The 27,152-nt window shown below is 45.7% G+C and overlaps 2 protein-coding genes across 10 annotated transcripts in view; one reads left to right on the top strand and one right to left on the bottom strand.

The window, feature by feature from the left end:
* The first annotated feature begins 5,607 nt into the window (after window positions 1-5,607).
* On the top strand, window positions 5,608-13,712 carry PIGH (phosphatidylinositol glycan anchor biosynthesis class H). Of its 3 annotated transcripts, none has more exons than XM_060620113.3 (4): window positions 5,608-5,884; window positions 10,664-10,873; window positions 11,482-11,562; window positions 12,912-13,712. In XM_060620113.3, exons 1-4 carry the CDS (start codon window positions 5,705-5,707, stop codon window positions 13,002-13,004), a joined length of 564 nt encoding a protein of 187 aa, XP_060476096.1. In that variant the 5' UTR covers window positions 5,608-5,704; the 3' UTR covers window positions 13,005-13,712. The 3 variants fall into 3 exon arrangements, with proteins under 3 accessions (XP_060476096.1, XP_081652075.1, XP_060476095.1); XM_081795949.1 differs by lacking the exon at window positions 12,912-13,712 and adding an exon at window positions 12,749-12,847 and having other exon boundaries at window positions 11,479-11,562; XM_060620112.3 differs by having other exon boundaries at window positions 5,610-5,884; window positions 11,479-11,562.
* Window positions 13,596-27,152, bottom strand: part of PLEKHH1 (pleckstrin homology, MyTH4 and FERM domain containing H1) — a 53,376-nt gene continuing 39,819 nt past the window's right edge. For 5 of the 7 annotated variants that reach the window (XM_060620085.3, XM_060620091.3, XM_060620086.3 and 2 more), the window contains 14 exons: window positions 26,889-27,071; window positions 26,381-26,489; window positions 25,487-25,656; window positions 24,656-24,832; window positions 24,198-24,295; window positions 23,530-23,707; window positions 22,829-22,984; window positions 21,634-21,734; window positions 20,709-20,850; window positions 19,418-19,560; window positions 19,158-19,287; window positions 17,141-17,227; window positions 16,705-16,851; window positions 13,596-15,768 (listed from right to left, as the gene is read on the bottom strand). In XM_060620085.3, coding sequence (XP_060476068.3) covers window positions 15,607-15,768; window positions 16,705-16,851; window positions 17,141-17,227; window positions 19,158-19,287; window positions 19,418-19,560; window positions 20,709-20,850; window positions 21,634-21,734; window positions 22,829-22,984; window positions 23,530-23,707; window positions 24,198-24,295; window positions 24,656-24,832; window positions 25,487-25,656; window positions 26,381-26,489; window positions 26,889-27,071 — 1,983 coding nt within the window. In that variant the 3' untranslated portion in view covers window positions 13,596-15,606. The remainder of the gene's footprint in view (window positions 15,769-16,704; window positions 16,852-17,140; window positions 17,228-19,157; window positions 19,288-19,417; window positions 19,561-20,708; window positions 20,851-21,633; window positions 21,735-22,828; window positions 22,985-23,529; window positions 23,708-24,197; window positions 24,296-24,655; window positions 24,833-25,486; window positions 25,657-26,380; window positions 26,490-26,888; window positions 27,072-27,152) is intronic. The other 2 variants (XM_060620089.3, XM_060620090.3) reach the window with 1 other exon arrangement.

Below are 27,152 nucleotides of genomic sequence, written 5' to 3'. Positions count from 1 at the left end.
CATGCCCATACCCTCCTGGCCCCCCACCCATTTTTATGCAATTATCTGGGATGGACCCAAGTAGTAGAGTTTTTAAAAACTTTTCAGGTGCTTCTAATACACAGGTTAGAGAATCCAGTATTAAGTGTTATATCTTTCAGTGCTTCTCAACTTTTTTTTAAATGTTTATTTATTTTTGAGAGAGAGACAGAGCACAAGCAGGGAAGGGGCAGAGAGAGACAGAGACACAGAATCCAAAGCGGGCACAGAGCCCGATTCAATGTGGGGCTCAAACCGACAAACCGCGAGATCATGACCTGAGCCGAAGTTGGATGCTTAACCGACTGAGCCACGCAGGCGCCCCAGTGCTTCTCAACTTTTAATGTGCAAGCAAATCACCTGAGGATCTTGTTAAAACTCAGATTCTGTCTCTGTAAGTCTGGGGTGAGAACCAAGAAGCTGCATTTCAAATGAGCTCCTAGGTGATGCCAATGCTGCTGGTCTACTTACTACACTTTGAATAGCAAGGCTTTCTTCACCCAAGGTCTATTCACCTTTCCTTTTCAATCTTCAGAAACATTTCACCTGAGGGTAACTTATCACCTAGGCTACACAGTTGTGGCTTGATCGAAACCACTTAAAGAAGTTGTTGCTATTGACCACATGAAATTGAGTTGAGACTGTAGTGGTCTGATCAAACCTGTTTGTCAAACCTACACCCATCAAACTAGATCACTGTTTTATTTTATTGTATTTTATTTTTAATTTTTGTTTTTTAGTGTTTATTTATTCTTGGGAGAGAGACACAGAGCATGAGTGGGGGAGGAGCAGAGAGAGAGGGAGACACAGAATCCGAAGCAGGCTCCAGGCTCCGAGCTGTCAGCACAGAGCCCGACGCGGGGCTCGAACCCACGAACCGTGAGATCATGACCTGAGCCCAAGTCGGATGCTTAACCAACTGAGCCACCCAGGCGCCCCACTAGATCACTGTTTTAACTAAGCTTTCCCACAAGCTTGTTTTATTCCACTTAAAAAACCTTTAGTGTACAACGACACAAGGTGTCTTGATGTTAAAAGGGGAGAGAAACCTTCCACATAAAAGCCAGGTGTTCCTCGACTTGAAAATATTAAGCGTTACTATCTTAGAATGCCACAAGATGGGGATATGACTCTATGAAAAGCAAAACAAAACAAATTCTACTTTCTGCTTTATCTGTTTCAATAGGCTTCTTTTTATATGCCTATTTTTTCTACTGTTCTGCCTTACTTGAAATAATTACTCGCCATTTTCAGCGGATAGGAAAACAACAGTGTGATAATAAATAAATTATAGTAGAATAACATGATGGAATGCTATGTAACTATTTTAAATGGTATTTATTTTAAAAAATCTGTAGAAAGGGGCACTTTGTGTGGCTTTGACTCAGGTCATGATTCGTGGTTTGTGAGTTGGGGCCCCACATTGGGCTCTGCTGTCAGCACAGAGCCCACTTTGGATCCTCTGTCCCTCTTGCTCTCATCCCCTCCCCCCCCTCCTTCTCTCAAAAATAAATTTAAAAACTTAAAAATCTGTAGAAATATGGAAAATGTTTGCCAAACATTGATTTTTAATTACTGTTAAATTAATTAAACAAAGGAGCCATCAGGGTGTTTCTATTAGGTTAGCTGCCTCCCTAAGCAAACCAAAGCCTAAACCTGTCAATGCCTCAAGGTTAAGAAATCCAAACCTAGGCACAACTAATCACAGACAACAAGGCCACCTTAAGCTATAGCCAATCACATAATTCCCTGCTTTCCTTCCACCTCTTCTCTATAAAAGTCTTGCCCCTGCCTCCCACCAAGTGGAGAGCTCCTAACTACTTCCTTTTGACATTGCCTTATTCAAGTGGATGTTTGCTCACACTTAAAATCTTAAATATGCCCGTTTTGGGGCGCCTGGGTGGCGCAGTCGGTTAAGCGTCCGACTTCAGCCAGGTCACGATCTCACGGTCCGTGAGTTCGAGCCCCGCGTCAGGCTCTGGGCTGATGGCTCGGAGCCTGGAGCCTGTTTCCGATTCTGTGTCTCCCTCTCTCTCTGCCCCTCCCCCGTTCATGCTCTGTCTCTCTCTGTCCCAAAAAAAAAAAAAAAAAAAAAAAAAAAAAAAAAAAATTAAATATGCCCGTTTATAGTTTACCAGCACACACTTATGTTCACACTAGGACTACAATAATTTTTAAAAGTGTAATTAATAACTAAGAGATGGAATGAGAGAGCAACATGTAACACTGAAAAGCTATTAGGATTGGGTGTTATATTTTTATTTCATTCAAAAACGTTTTGTATTATATCATCTTTTCAACAATATAAACATTAAAACAAGAGGATCTAAATGGTTGGGAAAATGAAGATTTACTTGTTTAGGTGGCAGGATTATGGATGTATTTTCTTTTATATAATTTTAATTTGATGTTGGGAAAATCATAAACATATCTTATTAAAAATGGACAGGTTGGGGGCGTCTGGGTGGCTCAGTCAGTTAAGTGTCTGAGGCTAACTCTTGATTTCGGCTCAGGTCGCGGTTCGTGGGTTTGAGCCCTGCATGGGGCTGCCCCTCCTCCGCTTGTGTTCTCTCTCTCTCTCAAAAATAAATAAAACATTAAAAAATTAAAAAAAAAAAAAAAAAGAGCAGCCTATCTTGACAAATACAGAGTCCAGATTTCTCAAGCTTCCTTTCTCTGCTTTCGCAATTCATTAGGGTATTAGTTGTGGTCCTGCAAAAAGGTGTTAAACTTTCTCAGAGGAACTTGCCAATTGCTAAGTCGAAGTTCTTTTTGTCAGCTGCTTTTCCTTGCTGATGAGGCTAATGAATATTGTGAAGTCCAACATTTAGAGCTAAAACAATCACTCCTTGCTGTTTTTCTTTTTAAAGCTTTTTTCTTTCTTTCCTTCCTTCCTCTTTCTTTCTTTCTTTCTTTCTTTCTTTCTTTCTTTCTTTCTTTTTCTTTCTTGTCCCAGGTGGCATCTAACCAAATGGCAAATACTATACAGAGGTTTCAATTTCTACTAAGGTGTCAAATTGCATAACAGTTAAGATGACACTGATCTGACAGAGCAAGGAGTTATAAAGATTTCGGGGGGCACCTGGGTGGCTCAGTTGGTTAACTGTCCAACTTCAGCTCAGGTTATGATCTCATGGTTTGTGAGTTTGGGCTGCCCCGCGTCCGGCTCCGTGGTGACAGCTCAGAGCCTGGAGCCTGCTTGGAATTCTGTGTCTCCCTTGCTCTCTGCCCCTCCCCCACTCACGCTCTGTCTCTGCCTCTCAAAAATAAATTTAAAATGTTAAAAAAATTTTTTTTTTAAGATTTTGGAATTATATTATCACAATATTTATCCCTAATTTAATATTCAAAAAAGTACACTAGGTATCTTTTTTTCTATGACTCTACAGTTGTGAACATTCTGAACCTGCACAGGTTCTTTTTAAATTTTTTTTTTAATGTTTATTTATTCTTTTTTTAAAATTTATTATTATTATTATTATTATTTTGTAATGTTTATTTATTCTTGAGGGAGAGAGACAGAGTGTGAGTGGGGCAGAGGCAGAGAGAGAGGGAGACACAGAATGCAAAGCAGGCTCCAGGCTCTGAGCTGTCAGCACAGAGCCCCACGCAGGGCTCAAATTCAGGAGCCTTGAGATCATGACCTGAGCTGAAGTCAGCCGCTTAACCGACTGAGCCACCCAGGCGCCCCTGAACCTACAAAGGTTCTTTTAACCTTTTTTGTGCCACATCACAATGTTTTAAAACGAATACAATATATAGGATTTTTTTAAAAAACAATTAAACAAACTGAATTAAAATACAGTCATCAAAAATTTTATTTATTTTGAGAGAGAGAGAGAGAGAGAACAAGCAGGGGAGGGGCAGAGAGAGATGGAAAGAGAGAGAGAGAATCGCAAGCAGGCTCTGCACTATCAGTGTGAGATCATGACCTGAGCCGAAATCAAGAGTTGGACGCTTAACCCACTGAGCCGCCCAGCCACCTCAAAATATTTTTAAAATGTGTAAATAGTTGTATGTGTCTCTACTGACAGATCAAATAATAAGATCTAGAAGTGGATCCCATAATTACTGCAATTTTGAAGTAATGAGGAGTGGAAATGACATCTTGAGATAATTATTGTGGAATGAAAGTATTTGTGGTTTCTATGAGAGTGACAAAAATCACAAGTATTGTTAATACTAATTGCATTCATAGCCAAAGGAAAAAAAGTTAAATTTCAATCAGAAGTTAATGAAACCAACGATAAACCTCTGATTGTATCCATGGAGTTCAGGTTAAGAACTCTAGGACTGAAGGTTTCCCCAAAATATCGACAGTGTTTCTCTCAGTGGTGTAAATAATGGGTGGCTTAAGTTTTTCTTCTTTTCTGTATTTTTCCAAATTTCCACAATACGCAAAGTTCACTTTTATAGTTATAAAAGACATGCACATGTTATTTACAAAAATGAGAGGGGTGTATTGCTTGGTAAGATTTAGGGTATAGAAATAAAATTGGAAAAACAAAGCAATACTTGAAGAATATCCTTTAGAGGAAAAAATATAAACAAAATCCTGGATGGAGACAGAAAAACGGAACCTGACTTTCATAAGAGAGACTTAAACCTGGTGAGACTGTTATGCCATTTATCTTTACAGACAAAGGGATCATCAATTCTTTAATACATGATGCTGCCTCAGGGCTGAAGCACCATAATTCTTTTCACAGGCCACAAGCCACTCTTGAGCCACATCCGAAGTTAAAAAAAAAAAAAAAAGAAGACAAAGAAAGAACCCACAGGCCGCTGTTACTCATGAGTTTAGTAATTTTATTATCCATACCTTCTACATCTTTCTTTCTTGCTACGGAGTCCCAGCCAAGCCTCATTTGTCTACTCAATGCTCCACTCAGTGGTTCGGAAGAGAGAAACTCCCAGGCCCTACAAGACGCTCTTGGACCTGAGCCCTACCTCTACCTCCCCAACTTCCAAATGCATTCTCCATGTGGCAGCCTCTTGATTCTTCCAATAAGTCAACCTTGTTCCAGCCTCAGGGATTTTGCCTTTCCTGGTCCTCCAACCTGGCAAATTCCTCCTCCAGAGCTCTCCCAGACCAGTCCGGATCCTCTCTTGGGAGCTCCAGGGTCTTTCCTCAGAGAGATTTTCCTGACTGTCCTATTGCACGTCCCCAGGCCACCTCTGCCGGTCATATTACTTTCAGCAGCACTCTTTGCAATTATTTACGTATTGTTTCTCTTACTAGGAAGGAAGGCACTTGAAGGCAGACCTTCAATATTCACCGCTGTACCCTTGGCGCCTAAAACTACCTGGCTCAGGAATGAATGAATGAGTGTATACCTGTGGATCGATTCCTTAGAGCGTACTCTGGCTTAGAAATAGAAATCAGTTTGCCGAGAGAAAGCGCAACAGCGCTTTTAACAGCGGCTTTAATCGGCAGGCTGAGTTGGCCCAATGCAGTCTCTGCAGTAGACAATCACAAAACCCCGGCCCAACCTAGCGGCGAATTACAAGCTCTGGATCTGCGCCACACCTCTCGTCCCGGAACCGCGGCTGCGCCGAGCGTGAGACAGGGGCGAACGGGGCGGGGCCGAAAGCCGCTCTCCGGAAGTGGGTCCAGAGCCGGCGAGAGTCACGCTGGCGGGCGGTCTAGAGCGGCGCGTCCCGGCCGGGAGGGAGCGAGCGAGACATGGAAGATGAGCAGAGCTTCTCGGATATCTGTGGCGGCCGCCTGGCCCTGCAGCGCCGCTACTACTCCCCGTCCTGCCGAGAGTTCTGCATCAGCTGCCCTCGGCTCTCGTTGCGCTCGCTCACCGCTGTCACCTGCACGGTGTGGCTAGCGGCCTACGGACTCTTCACCCTCTGCGAGGTAACGGCCGGTCGGCCCCTTCCCGAGGTCGGAGTCGGGGGCTCGGGTTTGGAAGGGCCTTTGGGGTCTTAGGGTCGAGTCTGGCCCTCCCGCCAGACCCTCCCGCTGTTGTAGGGTCGGAGGGCGGGAACTCACTGGTTCCGCTGCTGCACAGCTATTTTCTTTACGTTTAGTGGTTTGTACTCCTGTACTTTATCCCTCTCACGGGTCGTGCTCTGCTCTGCGGTTCCACCTAGCATACAAGTAGCCCTTGCACGACAGTCTAAAAGTTTAACTTTCATGTGCTGTACGTAGTACATGCTCGCAGTAATTCAGTTCCAAGAGTTGAGAGAGCTATTAAGTGGATCGTCCTCATCCATCATTTCCACTCCTAGAGGAATCACTGTTAATAATACCTTAGGTCTTAGGAAACTTGTCTTTGCCTCCACAATATGTATGTGTGAACACACACACACACACACACACGTTGAGAGCTTGATAATTCTTCCTAATTTCTGTTTTTTAAGGCAATCGAACACCTCCCCCCCAAGTCCCTTCCCCCAACTTCGAGTATTTTCTAAAGAATTATGAAGTTTCAGAGAGGAGTTGTTTCTGTGCTCACTTTCCAGACTCATTCCTACTTTCTGAGCCTCAGTTTTCACATGTCTAAAATGGAATTGCTGCCTGCCAGTCTAGCTTCACCGTTATTGTGAGGGTCACATGCAGTAGCTTTGTGACAGCCCTCAAATAAAAGGAGTCACCTTAATTGCCCTTTTCAGGATGAGTTTAGTTTTAATTTCATATGTAGTGCCCTGAATTGAATATTTTATTCCAGGAGTGATTGACCAGAGCTAGGACTATTTATTTCTGTAATTTGGATATTGTTTTCATTACTGCATTCATTGGCTTTTTTGCTACCAGAGTGTGGTAATTTGGCACAGGTATATGCAAAATTAAGTTTGCTGTAATTTGTACCAAACTGTATCTAAAAGTTGGTTCTTTTTTTTTTTTTTTAATTTTTTTTTTAACGTTTATTTATTTTTGAGACAGAGACAGAGCATGAACAGGGGAGGAGCAGAGAGAGAGGGAGACACAGAATCTGAAACAGGCTCCAGGCTCCGAGCTGTCAACACAGAGCCCGACGCGGGGCTCGAACTCACAGACCGTGAGATCACGACCTGAGCCGAAGTTGGACGCTTAACCGACTGAGCCACCCAGGCGCCCCTAAAAGTTGGTTCTTAAGTCAGTTGAATTGGTTAAGTTGCGAGGACAGTCCTCCCTCCCCCTAAAAAGATTTAATTTATAATGTAGTTGAATTTTAATACTAGCCTGAATTCTGGCCATGTGCCCATGTGAGGTGAAGGGAACAGATATTTATTAAATGCCCACTGATTGCCAGCTGCTTTCCTGAATGCCTAGTTTTAACCTTAGAAGAAAACCAAGGCTCAGAAAGAATAATAACTTATCCAAAGTCACAGAGCTAGCAACCAGCATACCTGGGGTTCAAACCCAGGGCTGACTCTGAAACCGTTTCTTTTCTACTATACTGTCTCCTCCGTGGAGAGGGCTTGCTTAAGCAAAATTTTTAAATAGAAGTCTTTTTTATGCCAACTCCTTTTTGTACTCTCATCCTGGTGTGTCCCACTTACCTCCATCACGTGCCCGGGGCTCAGTAACCTTATCTTCCTTTAAACTCTACTGCAACACTTCTTAAGGGCTCTGTGTACCAAAGTTTCTTACCTTTCCTTGTGTTCAAAACTGTTTGTCAGAGTAATGAATCTCAGGGGTGAGAAGAAGTCTGATGAAAGAATTTATAAAAACATGAGACTTAATTTCAGCCCAAATAAATACTGAATTGTTAGAATTTCAGACAGAAAAATGAAGTATAAAGAATGCAGGCAGTAATGAAGTTTTGAGCAGGGATTACCTTATTAAAAAACTGATATGGATTAAATCCTCTAACATTTATTGTTCTTCATCCCTTCTTTCCTTCTTGTTTTTGAATTCACAATTCTATTAAAATTGTAGGTTATTACCTTATTCCAACCAGGAATGCTTTTCCCCCTTCCTTTCCTCAACCAAATATATCTGTCAGTAACCATCACCTCTCTGCACCAATGAAATCCTTCCTTGGAGATCTTCATGGGATATCCTTGTGTGCCTTGATGTCTCTCTCTCACTCTCTTTTAATCCTTTCTTAGGCACAGTTTTCATAGTATTCTCCAAAAATATTTTATATGTATTAATTTTGCCTCTAATACATCTGTAAGGGCCAGGACTGAATTTTATTTCTCTGTATTCATCCATAATGCTTATTCAGTTAAGACTGTGAACCAGACATTGTACTAGATACTAGACATTTAATGAACTCAAAATAGATATTTCTGGATCACCAGAGACCCTGCACATAGATTTTTCTACCCTCCATTCATTAGTCAACAAGTAATTATCAGTAGAGAGGTCGGCAAACTTTATCTTTAAAAGGCCAAATAGAGGGGCTCCTGGGTGGCTCAGTCAGTTAAGTGTCCAACTTCGGCTCAGGTCATGATCTCGTGGTCCACTGTCCATGGGTTCAAGCCCTGCATCAGGCTCTGCGCTCATGGCTCGGAGCCTGGAGCCTGCTTCAGATTCTGTGTCTCCCTCTCTCTCTGCCGCTCCCCTGCTCACACTCTCTCTCTCAAAATAATAAATAAATATTTTTTAAAAAAAGGCCACATAGAAAATATTTTAGACTTTACAGGTCTCTGTCTCATAGTCATCTGTTTCTTTAACAGTTCTTTTAAAAGTGTAAAAATCATGCTTAGCTCAGGGTGGACCAAACAAAAATAGATCACGGGCCCAAACAGACTCTTGATCCAACACTTAACTATGTGTTAGGTAGAACGAAGTAGAAAAGTATTTTCAGAGAAAACCAAAGGCAGCCAGTAAAGCAATAAAAACATATTTTATTCACTATTGCAGTAGGAGAAAAGAGATCTCAGTGTAGAATTGGGCTCAGTTCTGAATACAGCAAGGACAAGTGGGAATTTATAGCCAAGGAGCACAGTGGGAGTCGATGGAAAATGGCTAAAAAGAAACATCAAAGGTGAAGGGAGATTCTGTCTAAATTGACATGATTCTTGCTAAAGGCAGGTGAGGGTCATCAGATTCTTGGTACAGCCTGTTGGGTAGTGCAGGCCCAATAAGGATGGACACCGAGGTTGAGGGTTTAGAAGAGCTTGACTAGAGTTAGGTCAAAGAAGGCATCATGTCAGTCATAAAGAATAAGATACTTTGCCTTTCGTCGGTTAAGTGTCTGACTTTGGTTCAGGTCATGGTCTCCTGGTTTGTGAGTTCAAGCTCCACATTGGGCGCTGTGCTGACAACAGGGAGCCTGCTTGGAATTCTTGCTCTCTTCTCTTTCTCTGCTCCTCCCGTGCTCATGCTTTCTTTCTCTCTCAAAATAAACTTAAAAAAAAAAAAAAAGGATAAGATACTTCTTGCCTTCAAGGAATGACAGTAAATTACTGAATCTCTTTTGAGAGATCAGTCAGTGATTTTTTTTCTCTGTGCCATCCTCCTAAATAATAGCTTTTTTGGGGGAAAAAAATAATGGCACATGAAAAAACATACATCAATTGAAAAACACATTCAACTTCAAAAGGCTGTAAATGTGGTTTTTTTTTTTATTTATTTTTTTTAACGTTTATTTTTGAGACAGAGACAGAGCATGAACGGGGGAGGATCAGAGAGAGAGGGAGACATAGAATCTGAAACAGGCTCCAGGCTCTGAGCTGTCAGCACAGAGCCCGACGCGGGGCTCGAACTCACGGACCACGAGATCATGACCTGAGCTGAAGTCGGACGCTGAACCGACTGAGCCACCCAGGCACCCCTGTAAATGTGTTTTAGAATCAAAGGAATAAATACCATTTTTGAGCCCATAACACATTAAGTTAGTCATTTCAGCTACTCAGTCACAACCCAAAAGAACTAAAAGAGTCCTAAATGATACAAACTTTATTATTTAACAAAACAAGAAGTCAGGAGGTTGGAGGGCTCTAGAAGGCAGAAGAGGCTTGGTTGATTTTGATTCTTTTCATATTCCTGCTCTTCCACCCTTGGTGTACTCTACTTGTCCTCAGCCTGGCGTTCTACATTTGTCTACAGTCTGGCAGAGTAGTAGTAGCCCCATAGTAGTTCCAGGCATCAAAACTTTTAAGAGGAAGGGACCTTCTCTTCCTTAGGTCTCTTTTTAAGACGGACTTCATTTTCCAGAAGCCTCTCCAGCAGACTAGCCAGAGTTGTGTCATGTGCTCATTTCTAACGCAGTCATTGGCAGAACAAATAGGAACCAATCATGATTCACCCCCAAGTTCTATTAGGAAGGAGGAGGGGGGCTGTTGAGTACTCTCTGCTACCCTGTGCTAAGCATCTTACTATGAACTGTCTGGTTTTGCACTGTCTATTCTGCTGATGGAGCATGAGAGAAAATGGTGTGAATCCTTAAGTTTCAGTTTTGGAAGAAAAATCTCTGAGAGTGGTGCGATGGTAGATACTGTTTTGATGGAGGTTCTCCTCCAACACCTATCCATTTACTGCCTGGATATATTTCATCATCTGCTTTCCCAGCACACAGCACTACAGAGCTGAAATAAAAGTGATTTCCTCTTCCTCCATGCATGTTCTTCTCATCTGTTCAACTCACAGCAGAATACAGACTTTTTTTGGCATTGCCTAGAGGGGACCTGTTAAACAGCAGAGATCTGTGCGGGAGGATCACTTGGTAATCTTATCGCCTGTGTCTGGCTCTCTCTTCAGAACAGCATAATCCTCTCTGCTGCCATCTTCATCACCCTCTTAGGCCTGCTCGGTTACCTCCATTTTGTCAAGATTGATCAGGAGACCCTGTTAATCATAGATTCCCTTGGTATCCAGATGACCTCATCTTATGCTTCAGGCAAAGAAAGCACTACCTTCATTGAGATGGGCAAGGTGAAGGATGTGATCATCAATGAAGGTATTTACATGGTAAGTAGTTGAGTAGTATTACAGGTTTCTCCCATGGCCTTTGCCTGGATCTAAATGAGTCTTACTTAATACCTAAAGTGTTTGATGTCACAGAATTAAACTTGAAGACTCTGTTCCAGTATTGTAGTGTTTCCTTTATGGCTAGCATGTCTATAAACCTTGAAAGTGAAATTTCTACTGAAAAGGTACATTCCTTTATTTTTAGAGATATAATAAGTTTTCATAGATAGGGAGTCAGCATTTCAAGTTTATTTTTTAGCCTGATTTTTTTTTTTTTTTTTTTTTTTAAATTTTTTTTCCAACATTTTTTATTTATTTTTGGGACAGAGAGAGACAGAGCATGAACGGGGGAGGGGCAGAGAGAGAGGGAGACACAGAATCGGAAACAGTTTAGCCTGATTTCAAAATCATCTCTGGTTGTTGCTGCTGCTGTTTTGTCATTTTCATCTAAAGAATGAGAATATACTCCCTCACTTCAAAAGTGATCAAGTGTTCTACTACGTAGAGATAACCATTTATAAAAAAGTTTTTAGCCTTCCCTCGAAGAAAAAGAAAACAAAATGAGTTTCACTTAGATTTCTGCTATTTGGTTTATTTTCTTGCAGCAGAAGGTGATTTACTACCTCTGCATTTTATTGAAGGATCCGGTGGAACCACATGGGATATCCCAAGTAGTACCTGTCTTCCAGGTGAGCACAGAACACTTGTCTAAAGTTTCTTCAAAAAATCCGTTACCTTTCCCTGCTCTCTGCATATCCATTGCTACTTATATTCGGTAGGAATGTCAACTTTTGTTGTCGAGAACGTTTGAGGACACTTGACAGCTACTTTTAGTGAGAGTTAGGATTTTAGTTATTTCAAAAGTTTCTTTCTGAAGCAGATATAGGCTTTCAGAAATACTATGAATTTATACAAATTTTAGAGAAAAAATATATAGGAATTTCTGCCCACAAATCACCATTCATCTACTCTGTTAGGCTGCCAATATATGCTTTTACATAGATGTCATTGATCTACACATACTGCTGTATACTTTTTGTGTCTTGCTTTTTAAATCTAATATACATAATTTCATGCATCTACAGAGGCCATTATACTTATTATTTTAAATGGTTATATTATCATGTTGACTAAGTTTATTTAGCCACCCTACTGCAGGGTTTTGAAATCATCTCCAGGTTATTTTTTGTCTTGCTCTTACAAAATTTTCTCATACAAACATGATTATAGTAAATTACTTTGTAAGTATATAAAGTATTTATGTATATAGTTAACTGTCTTACTGCCCTTTTTCACAAAAAATTTAAGGCTGCTAAGTGAAAATTCTTTTGCGTTACAGTTCAGAATTATCTTGTTAAAGCTTATGAACAGTATCGTAGATTTTTACAGTTTGAGATTTGGCTCCAGAGATTGGACAACTTTACCATACTTTGAGAATTTGTACTTGTTTTTCATAGTCTTGGCTAACAGTGGATTTAGTTACTTGTTTACTTTAGTATGTAGGTAAAGGAATTTAAAGTTACTAAATTGCTCTTTAAATGACAAAGATACTTTTCATATTTCCTTGTATTACCCACCAGTATTTCCTCTTATTTAAAACTATCCATCTCCTCTATTAATCAAGTAGAATCTAGATATTGATTATGCATTTGTAACAATTTATATATTTTGGGTAACAAATTTTCATTAAATACGCTTTCCACATATATTTTTCCCATTCTGTGACTTTTCTGTTAATTTTGGTTGTATTGCATTTCACTGTACAAAATATTTTAATATTTACATATTAAATTGCCTTTCTTGCCCTTGAGGACTGTTTCACAGCTGTGAATTTCCCAAGAGGGTCTGTCCTTGTTATTCCTTTTGCTTTCTTAGCCAGTAGGGTGCCATCTGGCCTGAGCTTCTGCTTCTCTGGGCTCACGCCTGAGCCCTTTAGACCCCTGATGTGCTGAGAGATTGAGGTTGCACATGGATGCAGCACCAGTACACGCTCTCTTACGTTCATCTTGACTCTGCATTTCTCCCCTTTGGAATTCAGAGTGCCAAGCCCCGCCTGGACTGCTTGATTGAAGTGTACAGGAGCTGCCAGGAGGTCCTGGCACACCAGAAAGCCACATCAGCAAGTCCATGAGTCCCAGCATTCAGAAGGCCAGTATTGTCTTCCATGGGAGATGACTCCTAAGCCATAGTGGCTGGTTTATTTTCTGTATTCTAAACCATCGGGTGGACACAGTCCTAGGAACCAGTATGGATGCAGTGGATCTCAGAGCCATAGAGCAGGTGACTGGAAACCTAACTCATTGTGTGATGTTGAGCAAAGTCCTTCTGTGTATTGTAGTGATCCGCTTGTAAGGTTTTGCCTACTTTACCAACTAGGGGGAGAACTTAAGAAAAGACATGTCAAAAGTAATGTTAACAAAGAGCACTTTGTGAAATTCCTAAACACATTCAGGTTTACTTTTTGTAGAATTTCTGGAGCAAGACCATGGGAAACTGACATCAGCTATCTTAAGAAACATAATTTCCAACTACATAGTACCCCTGTATAAAAGTTAAGGAAAAAAAAAAAAGTCAAGCCGTTCAGGTACTGGTGAGTAGGAAGAAATGTCCTACAAAAGACTAGTCTCTGTTCACCTAGCTCCTTTGTTCTGTACAGGGTTAATTTATGATGACTCTCTTAATAAATCAATCTCCTTCCAAAACATACACAATAATTGCCTGGTTCACAGACAGTTGCTTTTTATTGACATTGAACACGGCATTTCAGTCTTGGATGTCAGGCACATTAATACTCTTGTTACTCAGCATTGTCTATGATTTCAAACACTTCTTTTGCCAAGAGGGATGGGACAAAAGACCAGACAGAAATTCGACTTTGGTTTCCAGACAGGTTAAAGAAGGATAAACACACAAACTGCAGAAGCTTTTGATTATAAGGCAGTATCTTCTGTACTTAATACACTATGGGAGAATTCCTGAAAGGCTGGGAAGGAGCTAGGGTCGGGGAAACAGCTTGACCCCCAAGTTCAGTGTGAACGCAGCTCCATTCTTGCTTTTTCCTTAGGATCCTTTTTTTTTTTTTTTTTTAAATTCCCAGGTAGATAATATTATCCTCATGGGCGTTAGAGATACTCAGGATATTATAAAACTAGAGCTGTAATTCCTTTTACATCAGCTCAGGAGGGGTTATTCAGGAGACTGTGGTACATGTGATGTTTGAATTGTTCGAGGTAGAAATGTCTCAGCTAGATCTCATATCCTGGGGGAAAGGCAGCAACAGAAACGGGAGACGGCTGTAAATTGCCAGCCTTGCAAAGTCAAGTTTAAAAGACAGATGCTCTAATGTGCTTTTTTTTTTTTTTTTTAAATCATGTTTGTCAGTTTAAAGGGTGAGGGGGGGAAGCTTATAGCAGCTGAGGTGTTCAGATGAACTAGTTCCAACCTTGAAGGCTTTGCAGTGTGCAACACACACACACTTTGTGGATGTCAAAGGCTTGGTTCCTGGATGCTCCTGCTCAAGCCACACAGTTTTCAGCCCTTGATTGATAAATGGTGAGACTGCCTTAGAGCTATGAAATAAAGCTCAGCTTCTCCAATGGCACAGAATCAGAGTATAAATGAACTCTTTCGTCTTTCTGTTTTCTGTTAGGGGAGGGTGGAGGCAAAGATCATCTCCTTTGCACTCAGCAGAAGGCCTCAATTGCAGAGAGATATTTATATCACCAGGGTGCTTTCAGGCTAGGACAGGTATCACCTGTGTACCTTCTGCCCTTGGACTAATTCCCAGCAGAAGTTTGCCATTGAGTCCTGAGGAGCAAATTCAGGCCCATGAGCCTGGATTCCGTTTCTGACTCATCTATGATGGCCTCGCAAAACAGCAAAAAACAGTGCATTTGCTTGGGTTTTTCAAAGAGCAAGGAAACCACTGGTGACCATCCCATCCTACAGCAGGAAGCATAGCCTTTGCTGAGCCCTGGCCAGTCATTAAAATGAGACAGGGAGAGGTCAGATTGGACTTAACTCCCTGACCTTGCTTGCACCCAGTTGGGCTCACAGAGTGTGAGGAAGAACAGCTTGAATCTCAGCAGGGATAGTGCCTTTTCCTTGTCCTGCAAAGATAGGAACTCTTGCCCCAGAGGGGCACTGCAAATGCCTACTCATTTGCAGTGGGGAAGGGGAAAGGTGAGTTTATTCCTTTTCCTCTAGCCCTGCCAATACCTTTCCCATCTGGAAAGGGAAGTCCAGTTTTAGTGAGTTCTAGGCTTTTGTCACAGTTCAGGTGAATTGGAAATTTTAGTCCTGTCTTGTTCAGGGATGTTGGGAAAACTTCAAGTATAAATCCCCACATAAGGACCATATACAATATAAAAGATACCATCCTTCCTAAGAGTATCAGTGCAGAAAGCTCTGACTTATGGCACTGACGCCCTCAGTAACTAGTAACATGGACCATCCCAGTCTTGTATCTAGAATCGGGCAGCATCCAGAGCTCAGTATTCTTGTGGGAAAAAAAGTGGTTTTTATACTGGGTCTGGATTTTTAAAAGTTGGGCCCTGAAACATGATAAGGCACCTAGAGAATGAAGGCTTCATGGAAAGTGAAATAACACATTTCACAGAACAAGCTGGGGGAGGGCTGTTAGACCCCATCACAGTAGTATCACACCCCAGGACACCAATCTCTAATCACAGAGGCACCAGGTGGTTGGAGGGGGAAAGGGGTAGGAGAAATATTCACAGCAACGTTGGCCCTCTGGCAGCACATGGAACAGAAGCAAAAAACTGCTGTCTGTCCAGTTCCCGTAGCTGTCGGGCAGCAGGTGGGTTCGTAGGTGGGTTCACAGTTGGAGAGCAATGGTTCATGTAGCTGGCCATGATGAAGGTAGCCTCTGCAATCTAAGGAGACAGCAGAAACAAAGGAATTGAACTAGCCTTGGCCTGAATCCTGGCTTTCTCCCTAGCTGTTATACTAGGTGTATAACCTTCCTGGGCTTCAGTTTATTACCTCTTAAAATATCTGGGAGGTTCAGAGGCTCAGTGACACAGTACCTGTTAGTCTGAAGGGCCACTGGCGCACAGTACCCTCCTGAGAACAGGAGGAGCAATATTCTCTGCTTACCTCCGAGTGGGGAAGTGGTCCTTCCTGGAGGAAGGTGTCTGTATAGCCTCTCCTATGGCAGGGGTGGTATTAAAGAGAGGAGGAGGTTTGGGATACTCCAGTTTTACGATTAAAACAACAGGGTCTCCAGTGACTTTCAGAATGGAATCAGGAACTATTAATCAGAACTTAGGTTTTGGAGCCTTTATAATTGTTATTTTTGCTAGTCAGTATTTCCTGTACTGAGTAGGAACAAAGCTCTTAAAGCAGTCTTTGGGACTGTCTTAAAGACCACAAGGGGGGTGTGGCGCGTGTACAGACTGTCCCACTTTGTGACTAGTGTTGGCAGAGCCCAGGAGAAGGTGACAGCACACTGAGGAGGACGCTGCCCTGGCCCCTGGATCAGCTGAATGAAGAGCAAGTGGGCCCCGCCTCAAGCCTGCGTGGTGCTGGGCTGCAAGGGCTGAGGCCCATGTGGAGAGCATGGACGTAGCCGGACCAGAGTGCGTGCCCTCCCGGCCAACCCCTCACTGATGAGCTCACCGGTGACTATTGAGATGCCATGCTACCTGAACCCTTGGAGGACTGACTACAGACAAGGCCAAAAGTTGTACCTGGGACAGGGCCCTTCTAGAGTATGGTCGTCATAACCCCAGCATCCTTTCCTAACTGCAAGCCCACCTCATCATACTAGGTAGATCTGAGTAACATGTTTTAGCAGCTGTCAGACCCACCTTGGGAGCAGCCATCCGGAAGAGCAACTTCTCAGTGTGGCCTTTTCCAGAGCTCTGGTCCAGAATGGATCTGATCACAAGCATGAAGTCATCCCGGCAGCCACCGAAGGTCATTACTGAAGAGTAGGGGTAAGTGACGTGCACATGCTGTGAGAAGAAGCCCGTTAGTTCTAGGGAAATTTTCCACCTGCCTCCTGAACTAAACCAGCATCCCCTGTCTATTGTGGGCACTGGTAGCCTTAACCAGAAAGGGAGAACTCTGAAGTGGTCATAATTTGGAGATTCATGTCTTGAATGTCAATAAGCTGTATCTAGACTAGAGGACAGCAAGGCTGGGGCGAGGCCTCACTTAGCTCAGGCCTTTGAGTGCAGACAGAAGAAAAGATGCTGTTCAGGAGAAGGAGGGGTCAGAAGGCCAGCCCTCATCTTTCCATACCATAGTGCTGTGGTCCAGGATGCTGACCCCATCCTCATTCACAGCAATCCACACCAGAGCATTCTCCTTGGAAGACAGCTGTGCAGGCTGGGGAAACAGGAAAATCTCATCACACATGTCCACAGCTAGGGAAGCTGAACTGACAAGAGCTTTCTGAGGAAGAAGGCACATCCAGGGATCTGCTAGGCAGTGGTTTCCAACCTTTTTCACATCTTGGAAAACATGAAAGATGGTACTTGCACAGCCTGCCAAAGTAAATAGCCTTGGGGCTCTAGCTATCTAATTACCGTCCCAAGAGGAGAGGGGTACCTATAGCCCATCCTGCCATAGTACACTCGTTGGGAGGCTCTGTGCTGCACAATAAAGGCCAGCCCTGGCCGCTCTCATGAGCATGGAGACTGGGCTGTTTTCTAGTTCACACAAACTGACAGTCTCTCCCAGCTGAAGTGCATCTTGCTTCAGCCAATTTCCTAGGGGCTGCAAATGAAACAGGAAAGCAAGCAATCTGAGGGGCTTTAGGCACTACCAGTGAGAAAAGTAACTCTCTGTTGGACAATTCTTAAAATGACTAACTTTCACTGCCAGGACTGCAGTAGAGCAATCTGGATTTCCTATCTCTCCTACCCAAAAGGCTGGGGAAAGGGAAGGACATGTCCTCCTTTTCAGAAGCTTTTCCCAACCCCCCAGACAGAGGGTACCAGGGTCCCCCATTATATGCCTTTATAACACCCTTATACGCCTTCAGAACACTTGTTACAGCTTACAAAATAACGTATATATTTAGAGAGAGAATATATATGATTATCTGATTAATGTGTACCTCCTTACTAGATGGGAAGCCCCACAAAGGCCAGGACTGTGTCTGATTCGCTCATCTCTTGTAATCTTAGGCAGTGCCTGAGACCTAGCAGGAGCTTAACAATTCTTTATTGAATAAATGAGTGAATGTCCACTGTCTAATCTGTACTGTTAGTGAACAGGATCATGATCCAGCTTTGAGGATCCTCTGAGTATGAATAAATTTTATGCACACCAGACACCTGGAGAAGAAAAGTTCCCGTTGAAATTAATATGGGTCACCTGGCCTTTCCTGCAGTGAAACTAACTGTTGCCTGAGTAATTTAAGAGTCTCCTTTGGCCATGCTAAGTCAGTAGAGATGTATTCATTTAGGTTATATATTGTTCTATCTTTTGCACTTTTAAAAATGTTTATTTTTGAGAGAGGGAGAGATAGTGTGAGCAGGGGAGGGGCAGAGAGAGAGGAAGACTGGATCTGAAGCAGGCTCTGCACTGACACCAGACAGCCCAATGCAGGGTTTGAACTCCTGAACCATGAGATCATGACCAGAGCCGAAATCGGATGCTTAACCGACTGAGCCACCCAGGCGCCCTCTTTTACACTTTTTAAAAAATGAAAGCATTCTTGAGGGTGTTATGTCAAGTTTGAATCCTTATGTGTAAATTAGTCCTTCCCCCACCCCGCCCAGGGGTAGCATTGTAAAAGAAATTAAAAAAAAAAAAAAAAAAAAAAAAGGAGGCACTTGGGTGGCTCAGTTGGTTGAGCATCCAGCTCTTGATTTCCGCTCAGGTCATGATCTAATGGTCCTGGGATTGAACCCTGTGTTGGGCTCTGAGTTGGGCATGGAGCCTGCTTGTGATCTCCCTCTCTCTCTCTCTCTCTCTCTGTCTCTCTATGTCCCTCCCCTGCTCTTATTCTCAAAAAAAAAAAAAAATAAATAAACAAATAAAGCAGTCAAAAAGGAAAGATGAACATCACCCAGACATAATCCTGGCCCAAAAGCAGTGATCACAACTCTGCTCTGGACCCTGGAAATCTGAGAGAAAGCCAGAAATGGGTGGAGAAACAGCGACCTCTGGTGGTTGCTAGTGTGCAGGTGGGCCCTGGAGCCTGGACTGACTCAAACGTGACCAGATGTGGGCAGTAGCTTGAGAAATTCAGGGCATGTTCCTGAGGGTGTGGTAATCACTCCTTTCCCTGGACACCACCCACACTTACCTGAGCAGCAAAAAGCTTAGCACCAAAGAAAGGCCATTTCCGGGCCACTGTCAGGTAGATGCGGATGCACTCAGGAGGGGAGCAGCCTTGCAGTGCGGTCCACTTTGTGGTCAGCAGATCTGCCAGGTGCCTGGTTTGGATGGATGGAAAGAGATGGTGGCCGTGAAGTGCCAACATGTTTTCATTGCAACTGGAGGTCTAACCCGGCTCCACAGTCCATGCCTCCCCACAGCAACCCCCTCCAAGACCTTGCAGCCTACCTCAGCTGTTCAGGGGGTGCCCCGTGTCTGTAGCGCCTTGGGTAGAACCTGTCTAGGACTTGTTGGAGGTGATGCTGAAGCTTGGCAGGGGGTGTGCTCCCAGGGCCTGGTGGGGTGGGCCTCTCTAAGTCTCCATATTCTACCTGTGTTGGAAGCACATGGAGTGAGCAGTCAAGAATCCAGAGGTGGATGGGGTGGGGATGGGGATGGGGCTGGGGCTGCTGGAGAGGTGAAATAAACCATTACTTCATTACTTTATTGGTGGGGTGTGAACGGATGCGAAAACACTTCTTGTGAACAGACCCTGTGTCTCAAGTTTCACACACACTAGAGAAACCACCTTATGGTCCTAGATGATTATTTACATCAACTTGCCTTTGGCAGCTGAAGTTAAGTGTCTTATCCAAAGACACAATTAGCGGCAAAGGAAAACTATGGATATTCTGGCTTCTAATCCAAAAATATGAGATCCAGAACTGAAGATGCTACAGCTCCTAGAATATTGCAGTGTTCCAAGCCTTTGAATCAGACACCTCACTCAAATCCCAGCTCTGCCATCTGCCAGCTTTGTAACTTTGAGCAAGCTGCTTAAACTCTCTGGGCTTCAATTTCTTCATCTATTAAGTGGAATTAAGAACTAACAGGGATAATACATATAAACTGTTCAGCAGAGGACCCTCTATAGAGTATTGGGTAAATGCTTATTATTATAAAGATCAACTGTTATTATTGCTCCTTCCTCTCCACCATGTAGATTCAGACCCTTTCTCATGGGAACCAGGAGGGCATCCCAGATACCTTTGGCCAGATAGCCTCCTCAAGGTAATAAGGAGACGGGTCAAAGTCTGAATGCGTGTTCCCCTTCCTAATTCTACTTACAATGCTTTACAGTTGTAAGTACAAATTTTGCCACATCCATTATGTGATATACATCATTTCAGTAGCATACTGAAGGAAATGCAAGGACGCATTTTTGTTTACTTTACACAGACAAGGAAACTAAAGCACAGACCACTGCAGTGACCTGGCCAAAATCTCAGAGTGGGAAGGCGGGTAGCACTCAAAGGCAAATCTTTGGATTCCATGTCCAGAGTTCTGTCCGTAACCTGTATCTGCAGTGAAGGGCTCTGCTGGGTAAGGAGTCAGCTTCCCTCCACAGCCAGGGACAGCGAGGCCACCCTCCCCTCAGGCACCACAGGGTCTGCAGTCTCCTGTTTTAGGGTGTGTGGTACGTTCCACGTGTGAGTTCAGACACGGTGCCCTGATCCTGCCAATTCCTGAACTGCCTTACCTGGGCCATCAGGGCAGCCATCTCGAGAGCCAGCTCCTTGTTGACAGGAAACCTCCCTGCCACTATCTCCCCGCTAGTCTGGGAGGCAAGCAGCAGCCGCTCCCGCTCCGTCTCCCCTTTGACTTGACTCCGAAAGTACAGCCTACAGGGAAGACAGAAGAAGCCAAGACTCAGTTGGGATCCTGAATGGATGAGGTTGTCTTGGCCTCTGTTTATCTTGATTTCCAAAGAAAGAAACTACTCTCTTTATACCATCTGTGAGCCTATTTTCTATTGCCTCCAGAAAAACTTAACTAAACATGACACAGGGCAGATACAGGGCCATTAGATCTCAGCAACAGTGGCACATGTTACACCTGAATACACCACCATGCTACTGGATCAGGGGAGGGGATCTGCTCCCTGGAACCAGAGCCTATTAGGGAACTGGATGAGTTAAAGATTCCAAGAGACTAATGGAAATTATTTGCCTAGAGACATACCTGGGATGGGATTTTCTTATTCAGATGGATAAAAAAAAAAATCCTGGTATCTACTTCTGTATTTCCTGGAATTGTTATAGGAGCTATTTATCTTTTAGCCTTAAATAGTGCTCATACAAAGTTTCACTCTCCTAATGTAACACATGCAGCCATCCCACAAGGTTGGTCTGTTTCCTTGGCAGGAGTATGCGCGCGTGCGCACGTGTGTGTACATACGTGCGGTACAGAGACTGAGAGCCTGAGCTGTCCAGGTTCTCCAAGAGGATCAGCAGAGCCTCATTAGTTGGCCTCATTAGTTGGGGCCCCAACTAATGACCACTACACAGTGTTCTATCTGTGGATCCACTGCCTGTCCGGCACAGGCCATCCAGCTGGGGGAGTGGCAAGTGGCGCCCCAGTGGCAGCCCTCAGTCTCGGCCCCACCCTCAGGCGGTGTTCAGGACCTGTTCTTGTACATCAGCTTCACCACACGTGTGCCACCCTCAGCCTTTCCAGAGTGCAGCTCCTTCAGGGCCTGTTCCCACTTGGAGATGGCATCACAGATCTTAAAAGAGGCAAGAGAGGAAAGTCAGAAAAGCCCCTGATGAAGAGAACAAGGACCAATCTGGGGCAGGACCCAGGCAGGGCAGCAGGGCAGCAGGGCAGCATCGAGTGACTGTCCTCCATTAGGAGGCTGACTTGCAGGCCTCATGTGCCTGGGACCAGAGAGGTCTATAACAACCTCACAGACAGAGGTAGGGCCCTGGGCATGGTGTGAGCAGCAAAGCATGGAAGGCTGCCCCCACTGGCCTTAACACCTGAGGGGGCTTTCCCAGAGGCCAGGCAGGCGTCAGTCAAAAACCATGGCCTCATATTACCAGCTCTGTTTCCATTCCACCGACTGCTATTCTCTTGAAGTATACCCAGAGGCCTACCATGTAGCAAAGCCAAACAGACCCCCTGACATTTATAAACAAGATATGTGGCATAGTTCTTCCAGGCAATGGTAAATAAAAGACTATAGAAGCCTTTGTCCTGTTGCCATAAAAAGAGCAGACACAGAACCAAAACACTCCTACTCATCAATGCTACAATACGTTCCCACAAACACTTCACATCTTGTCTGCTAATCCCAGACAAGATAGGTCTGAAATCCCATTCAAGGGTCCTTTACTTGTAGAGGTACCATATAGATCTACCTGCTTACAATTTGCTTGAACCAGTAAGTGCAGGCCCTGGCAGATGGAAAGATTGAGGGGCCAGGGAATAGCACCACATCCGGTGGACCTAGGTGTACAGCTACCCACCTCCGTGTGTGGATTGTGTGACTGGCAGCAGCCCCGGTTGGAGCTGCTGCTGACAAGTGCCTCCCTGTCCTTCCTATACCACGCTGAGAAGCAGCTTTTCCCCGGGACACTGCACAGCCCTTCAAGGGCGGGAGCGGTGTGGAGACAAGGACACACACAACTTCTCTCTGCCTGTACGGGTATGTTTTAGGATGCCACAAAAATGCTGGCTTGGGGGAGCACCTTGGACTCCAAACCCAACAGGCTGGGGGACAGTAAGGCACCAGCCAGGGGGCTCTCTCCCCATCACCAAAACCCGGAAGCCTGGAGGTCTCCCAGGAGGGGCTCATTTGGCTTACGGGGAGACCATCACCTTGATGCTCCCCTGCAGGCAGTGTTCCAGGTCCCTGCCAGAAGGGTCATCTGTGAAGAGGGCAAAGCCAGAGTGGGAGGACTTCCTCATGCCCGTCTCTTGGTTCAGACGCTGAAGGAACTCATCAACTGTGGAGGAGCCGTCAAAACCAACCACCTGCACGAGAGAGGTGTTAGTCCCAGAGGAAATTTCCCGAGAGGAACTCATTCTGGCTAGTGGACGCGTGTATCTGGGAGGTGGAAAGGCTTGGCTGAGAGGAGCAAGGGCAAATGCAAAAGCTAAAGGAAGCTGGTTTCCATAGTCACACACAGAGGGTGAGTGCTTCAGAGACAAGCGGCCCGCTATAAGCTGGAGGCAGACAGAAGCTCTGCTGCTCCTTGACTGCTGCTCTTTTGGAGGTCTTTTGTCCTGCGCCTTTCTTGGTCAATGTCTCGGCTTCCCCGTTCGTGCAGTGGTTTCTAAAGATCTACTTCCCAGGTGCCAAACAGCAGAGCACTTTTGGAGTTCAAGCTCCTTTCTCCCTCTACACAGGCAGTAACGGTCCCACCCCCACCTCCACACCCCAGGCCCATCCTGCTGGTTTGTCTATTATTAAGAGTCTGCCAAGCCTAAGGAGGTTTAACACCCACCTGGCCCAAAGATATTCTCTGGGCCAGTGATATGAGAAGACTCAGGAGAGGGATCCCGCGCGGCCTCCTCACCTGGTAAGTCCCATTGGCGAAGTGCACGGGGATGCTGAAGGGCAAGGAGTGGTGGAAGGGGTTGCGCAGCAGGATGGACACCACTTCCATGCGTGACGGCCTGGCCTCCCGCTCCCCCACCTGTAGAGTCCGCTCCACTGCCCGCTGGCAGTAGGTGGCATACTGGCCAGTTTCATTTCTAAAAAGACAGGGAAGAAAGAAGAGAATGCCAGGGAATTCATTCACCCCTGCCATCTTGACACCTTGGCTGCCTACCCTGACCTAGCCAAGACCAAATCCGCAGCTGGGCAGGCTGTGAAAAACGTGACACTCTGGTCTGGGGTGTTAATTTGTCATTCAGGGCCTATGTGCTGCAAATTGCTGGCAGAGATATTTCCTCTGGAAGCCAGAAAAACATGGCAAAAGACCATGAAAATGTGGGGATGACTTGGGGACACCGGAGCTTCACGTGAGCACATCCACAAAACACACATACACAGACTGGTGTGCAGAGCGGCCCAGGCCTCCACATGCCCATCTGTGCACACAGCACTGAGGTCTCCGTGTCTCCATGACCCCTGTGCAAACCATAGGAGCAGGGTAATTTGACCCATCTTGGTCCCCCCGTCCCTCTTCGCCATGCCACCGTCAGCAGTGCTAGAGTGGCATAGGAAAGGACCCTCACTCACGTGGGATCTGCATGGCGCTGGAGCTGCTGTTTGATGTACCAGAGGAAGTGGTGCTGAGGCAGGAAAAGTGGGGCACACAGAGCCAGGAGCTGCCAGCACTGCCAGGGAACAGGCAGCATGGGGTGAGTGCTGGGTCTGCGGCAATGCCCGCCCTCACAGTCCTGAGCTACCAAGGCTTCAGTGCTCTCCAAACCAGGGCCCCCCACCTTCTGTGGACGGCAGGATGGCCCATCCTGGTCAGGCTTTGTCCAGAACGGCAGTCACCCAATCTGACTATGCACAGACATCCAGAAGGGGCACAGAGAAGGCAGGTGTACTGAGGCAGCTTGGAGCACTGAGGCTGCCCATTGGCCACCAGGCCTAGAGGGTACCTGCTCCATTCCCTCCTTCCCCCTTCCCGGCTCCTGGGCAGTCCCTGCCAATGGCCACCGTCAGCTGTTTTGCCCCAGGATGCCCACCTGCATGAGGGAGTACTTCTGAGGTGGGCGGCAGCTGGTCTGCTTCATCAGTTGGCAGTAGATCTCGCTCTGCAGCTCGGGGTGAACCAGGCAGACCTGTAGTGCCGTCTGGGCCAGGGACACGTGATAGTCTATGGAGGCCGCTTCCACAGGCACGTTGATGAAAAGCTGGCAGGACTGGGACAAAAATGGTGGTGGGCCCGGGCAGACCAACAGCCCCTTGACTAGCATCCGCGGTGCCAGTGGGCAGATTGGGCCGTCCCCCCAAGGGCTCCAGGCAAGCTCCAGTTCACTGTAGGAAGCCCTTTCTAAGAGGGAGCACTGTCACCGCTTGAGAGCATGTCTGCCTGCTGAGAAGGCTACTCTGGGATAGAATCTATCCTTCTTCAAATGTGTCTGTTACATAAGCAAGACATTCTTTTTTTTTCTTTTTAAAGAGAACATTCAGATGGACACAAAGAACACTGTAAAATAGGTCAGAATCTCTGAGGTCCAGAAGCAACATAAACCTGGCCTTTCCTGCTGTTCACTAGAAGAGAAAGGGAGTTCCTCCAGGGGGAGTTTCACCGGCACTTCCCAAGGAAGCCGGGAATGCCTCCCCACCATAACTGACTGTGGGGGGGGGGGGGGCGCGGGGCGGGGGACAGCGGGGCAGGTGGGGGGAGCTGTGGTACTCTTTCCCTTCCATTCAGATCTTTCTGTGAGCTCCCCCTAACCACATGGGTCTCTTCTACCTGAGCACCACCAAGGTGGGCAAACTGCTCTGGGAGAGTCTGGGTACGTGGCGAGGGCGCCACCTGTTGGTGCACCTGGGTTCCATTCCCGCTTTACCTTGAAGAGCTTGAGAGCCTCCGTCTGCAGGGCCTCGGAGGGCAGGGTGGTGAGGGAGGTGTATAGCCCGTCTTTGCTGTAACACAGCATGGGGTGCCTCCAGAGAGGGGAATCTGCCCAAAGCACAGCACCAGGGGTGAGGGGACTTGCCTCCCACCTCCACTCCCACTCTGATTTGTGAAGAAAACAAGGGTTAACTGGAACACACGGACCGCACTGGATTTATCTGCAGAGTGGGGGGTATGCAGTTGTACACTGCATCTAGCACGCTCACAAGCATGGCTTACAGGAAGGTGGCTACTGCCTTCTTCGGGGGGCTGCAGTGGGGGTGAGTGTGTGGGGCCGTGCGTATCTGCGTGCAAGCATGTGTGTGCGGGAGAGGCCCCTTCCTGCAGTGTCAGGTATGGATGGACAGTGCCTGTCAGCGGGGAACACACAAGGAGCAGTGAAGGGGTGTGCGGCGTGTGCCATTAGTTCCTCAGGGTCCTGAGAATCAGTGGCAAAATAAAGACCCTGTGACACCCCAGGCTTAGGTTAGTCTAATCCCAGTTTAGGCTTCATTCATTGATTAACAAACTTTTAACCAGCTTCCTTCCTTCCTCAACTCTCTGCCCGGCCAGCAAAGCTGCAGTGAACAATGTAAAACACTGACCCACTGGAAAGTCTGCTTCCCAAATAAACTCCCCCAGATAGAGAGGGGTCACCTCAGAATCTCACCAGAAACAGGGGCTCTGGAACGTGGATGGGAATGCCCTTTTGTGGCTTAGGTGGTTTTACAACAGCTTCAGAAACGCTGCTATAAATGCTAACAGAAATGCTTTCTTTGGGTTTCCGACCAACCGTTACCCAGCCGCCACCCTCCAACCCAAGCAGTGACGGCCACCGTTGCCTTACCTGGGTCTCCCTCCCCATCCATCAGTTTCCCAATGAGCTGCTCATAGGCAGTGCCAACCCGGGCACTGCTGCCACCTGCAGCCACCGTGAGGTGGTAAAGCCACGTGTCCTGGAAGGGGATGGAAAGCCATCTGATGAGACTGGAGTGGGAAGAATGGAGGCAAGAGCTCCAGAGAAGCTTCCTTGAAAGGGTCAAACTCAGGGTAAAGTTAGGCTAGTTTGGCTGACACAAGTCAAGGCCAACAGTCTCTAAGAGGGAAGACCTGGGATCAGGTGAACATGAACCCAAGTTTCTACGCCTGAGGTGCTATCTCACGGCCCCAGTGGAGAGATGCTGGTCACTGACAGTGAATTCAGTATGAGGAATAGTTCAACCAGGGAATGAATACTAGTTGCCAAAATGTCCAGAAGGAAAGAAACTTGAATTTGGGGAGGTTGAGAAAGGAAAAGGGGAAGACAAGAATCACAGGACCAAGCTTGGCCATGGAGGCCCAGCCCCCTCCCTTACCTTTTCATGCTTGGTGCCAATGAGGAGATAGGTAGGGCTGTGCTCTCGGGGGTGAATCACCAGGGTGCAGTGGGAGGAAAGCAACTGCCTGGTTCCGCCAGCCTCATAGTCTTCGTCTGAGTCACAGGATCGATCTACTTCCTCTATGCGTGCATCCCGCACAGGCAGATGGCCCAGGGGTCGCTGCGAACATGAGCCTTCCATGAATGGGAGAGCCAGCAGGGAATGGGGGAGTGTCTTCTTTCTGAACCCTCAGTCCCTGCT

The sequence above is a fragment of the Panthera onca genome, chromosome B3 (assembly GCF_046562875.1).
Source record: "Panthera onca isolate mPanOnc1 chromosome B3, mPanOnc1 haplotype 2, whole genome shotgun sequence".
Classification (NCBI taxonomy): Eukaryota; Metazoa; Chordata; class Mammalia; order Carnivora; family Felidae; genus Panthera; species Panthera onca.
This window is presented reverse-complemented; position numbering and strand designations above follow the sequence as displayed.

Coding starts and splice junctions, on each gene's coding strand:
- PIGH (XM_060620112.3), top strand. CDS start 5,705: ATGGAAGATGAGCAGAGCTTCTCGGATATCTGTGGCGGCCGCCTGGCC. Junction 5,885..10,663: donor GACTCTTCACCCTCTGCGAG/GTAACGGCCGGT, acceptor CTCTCTCTTCAG/AACAGCATAATCCTCTCTGC. Junction 11,563..12,911: donor AAGTAGTACCTGTCTTCCAG/GTGAGCACAGAA, acceptor TTTGGAATTCAG/AGTGCCAAGCCCCGCCTGGA.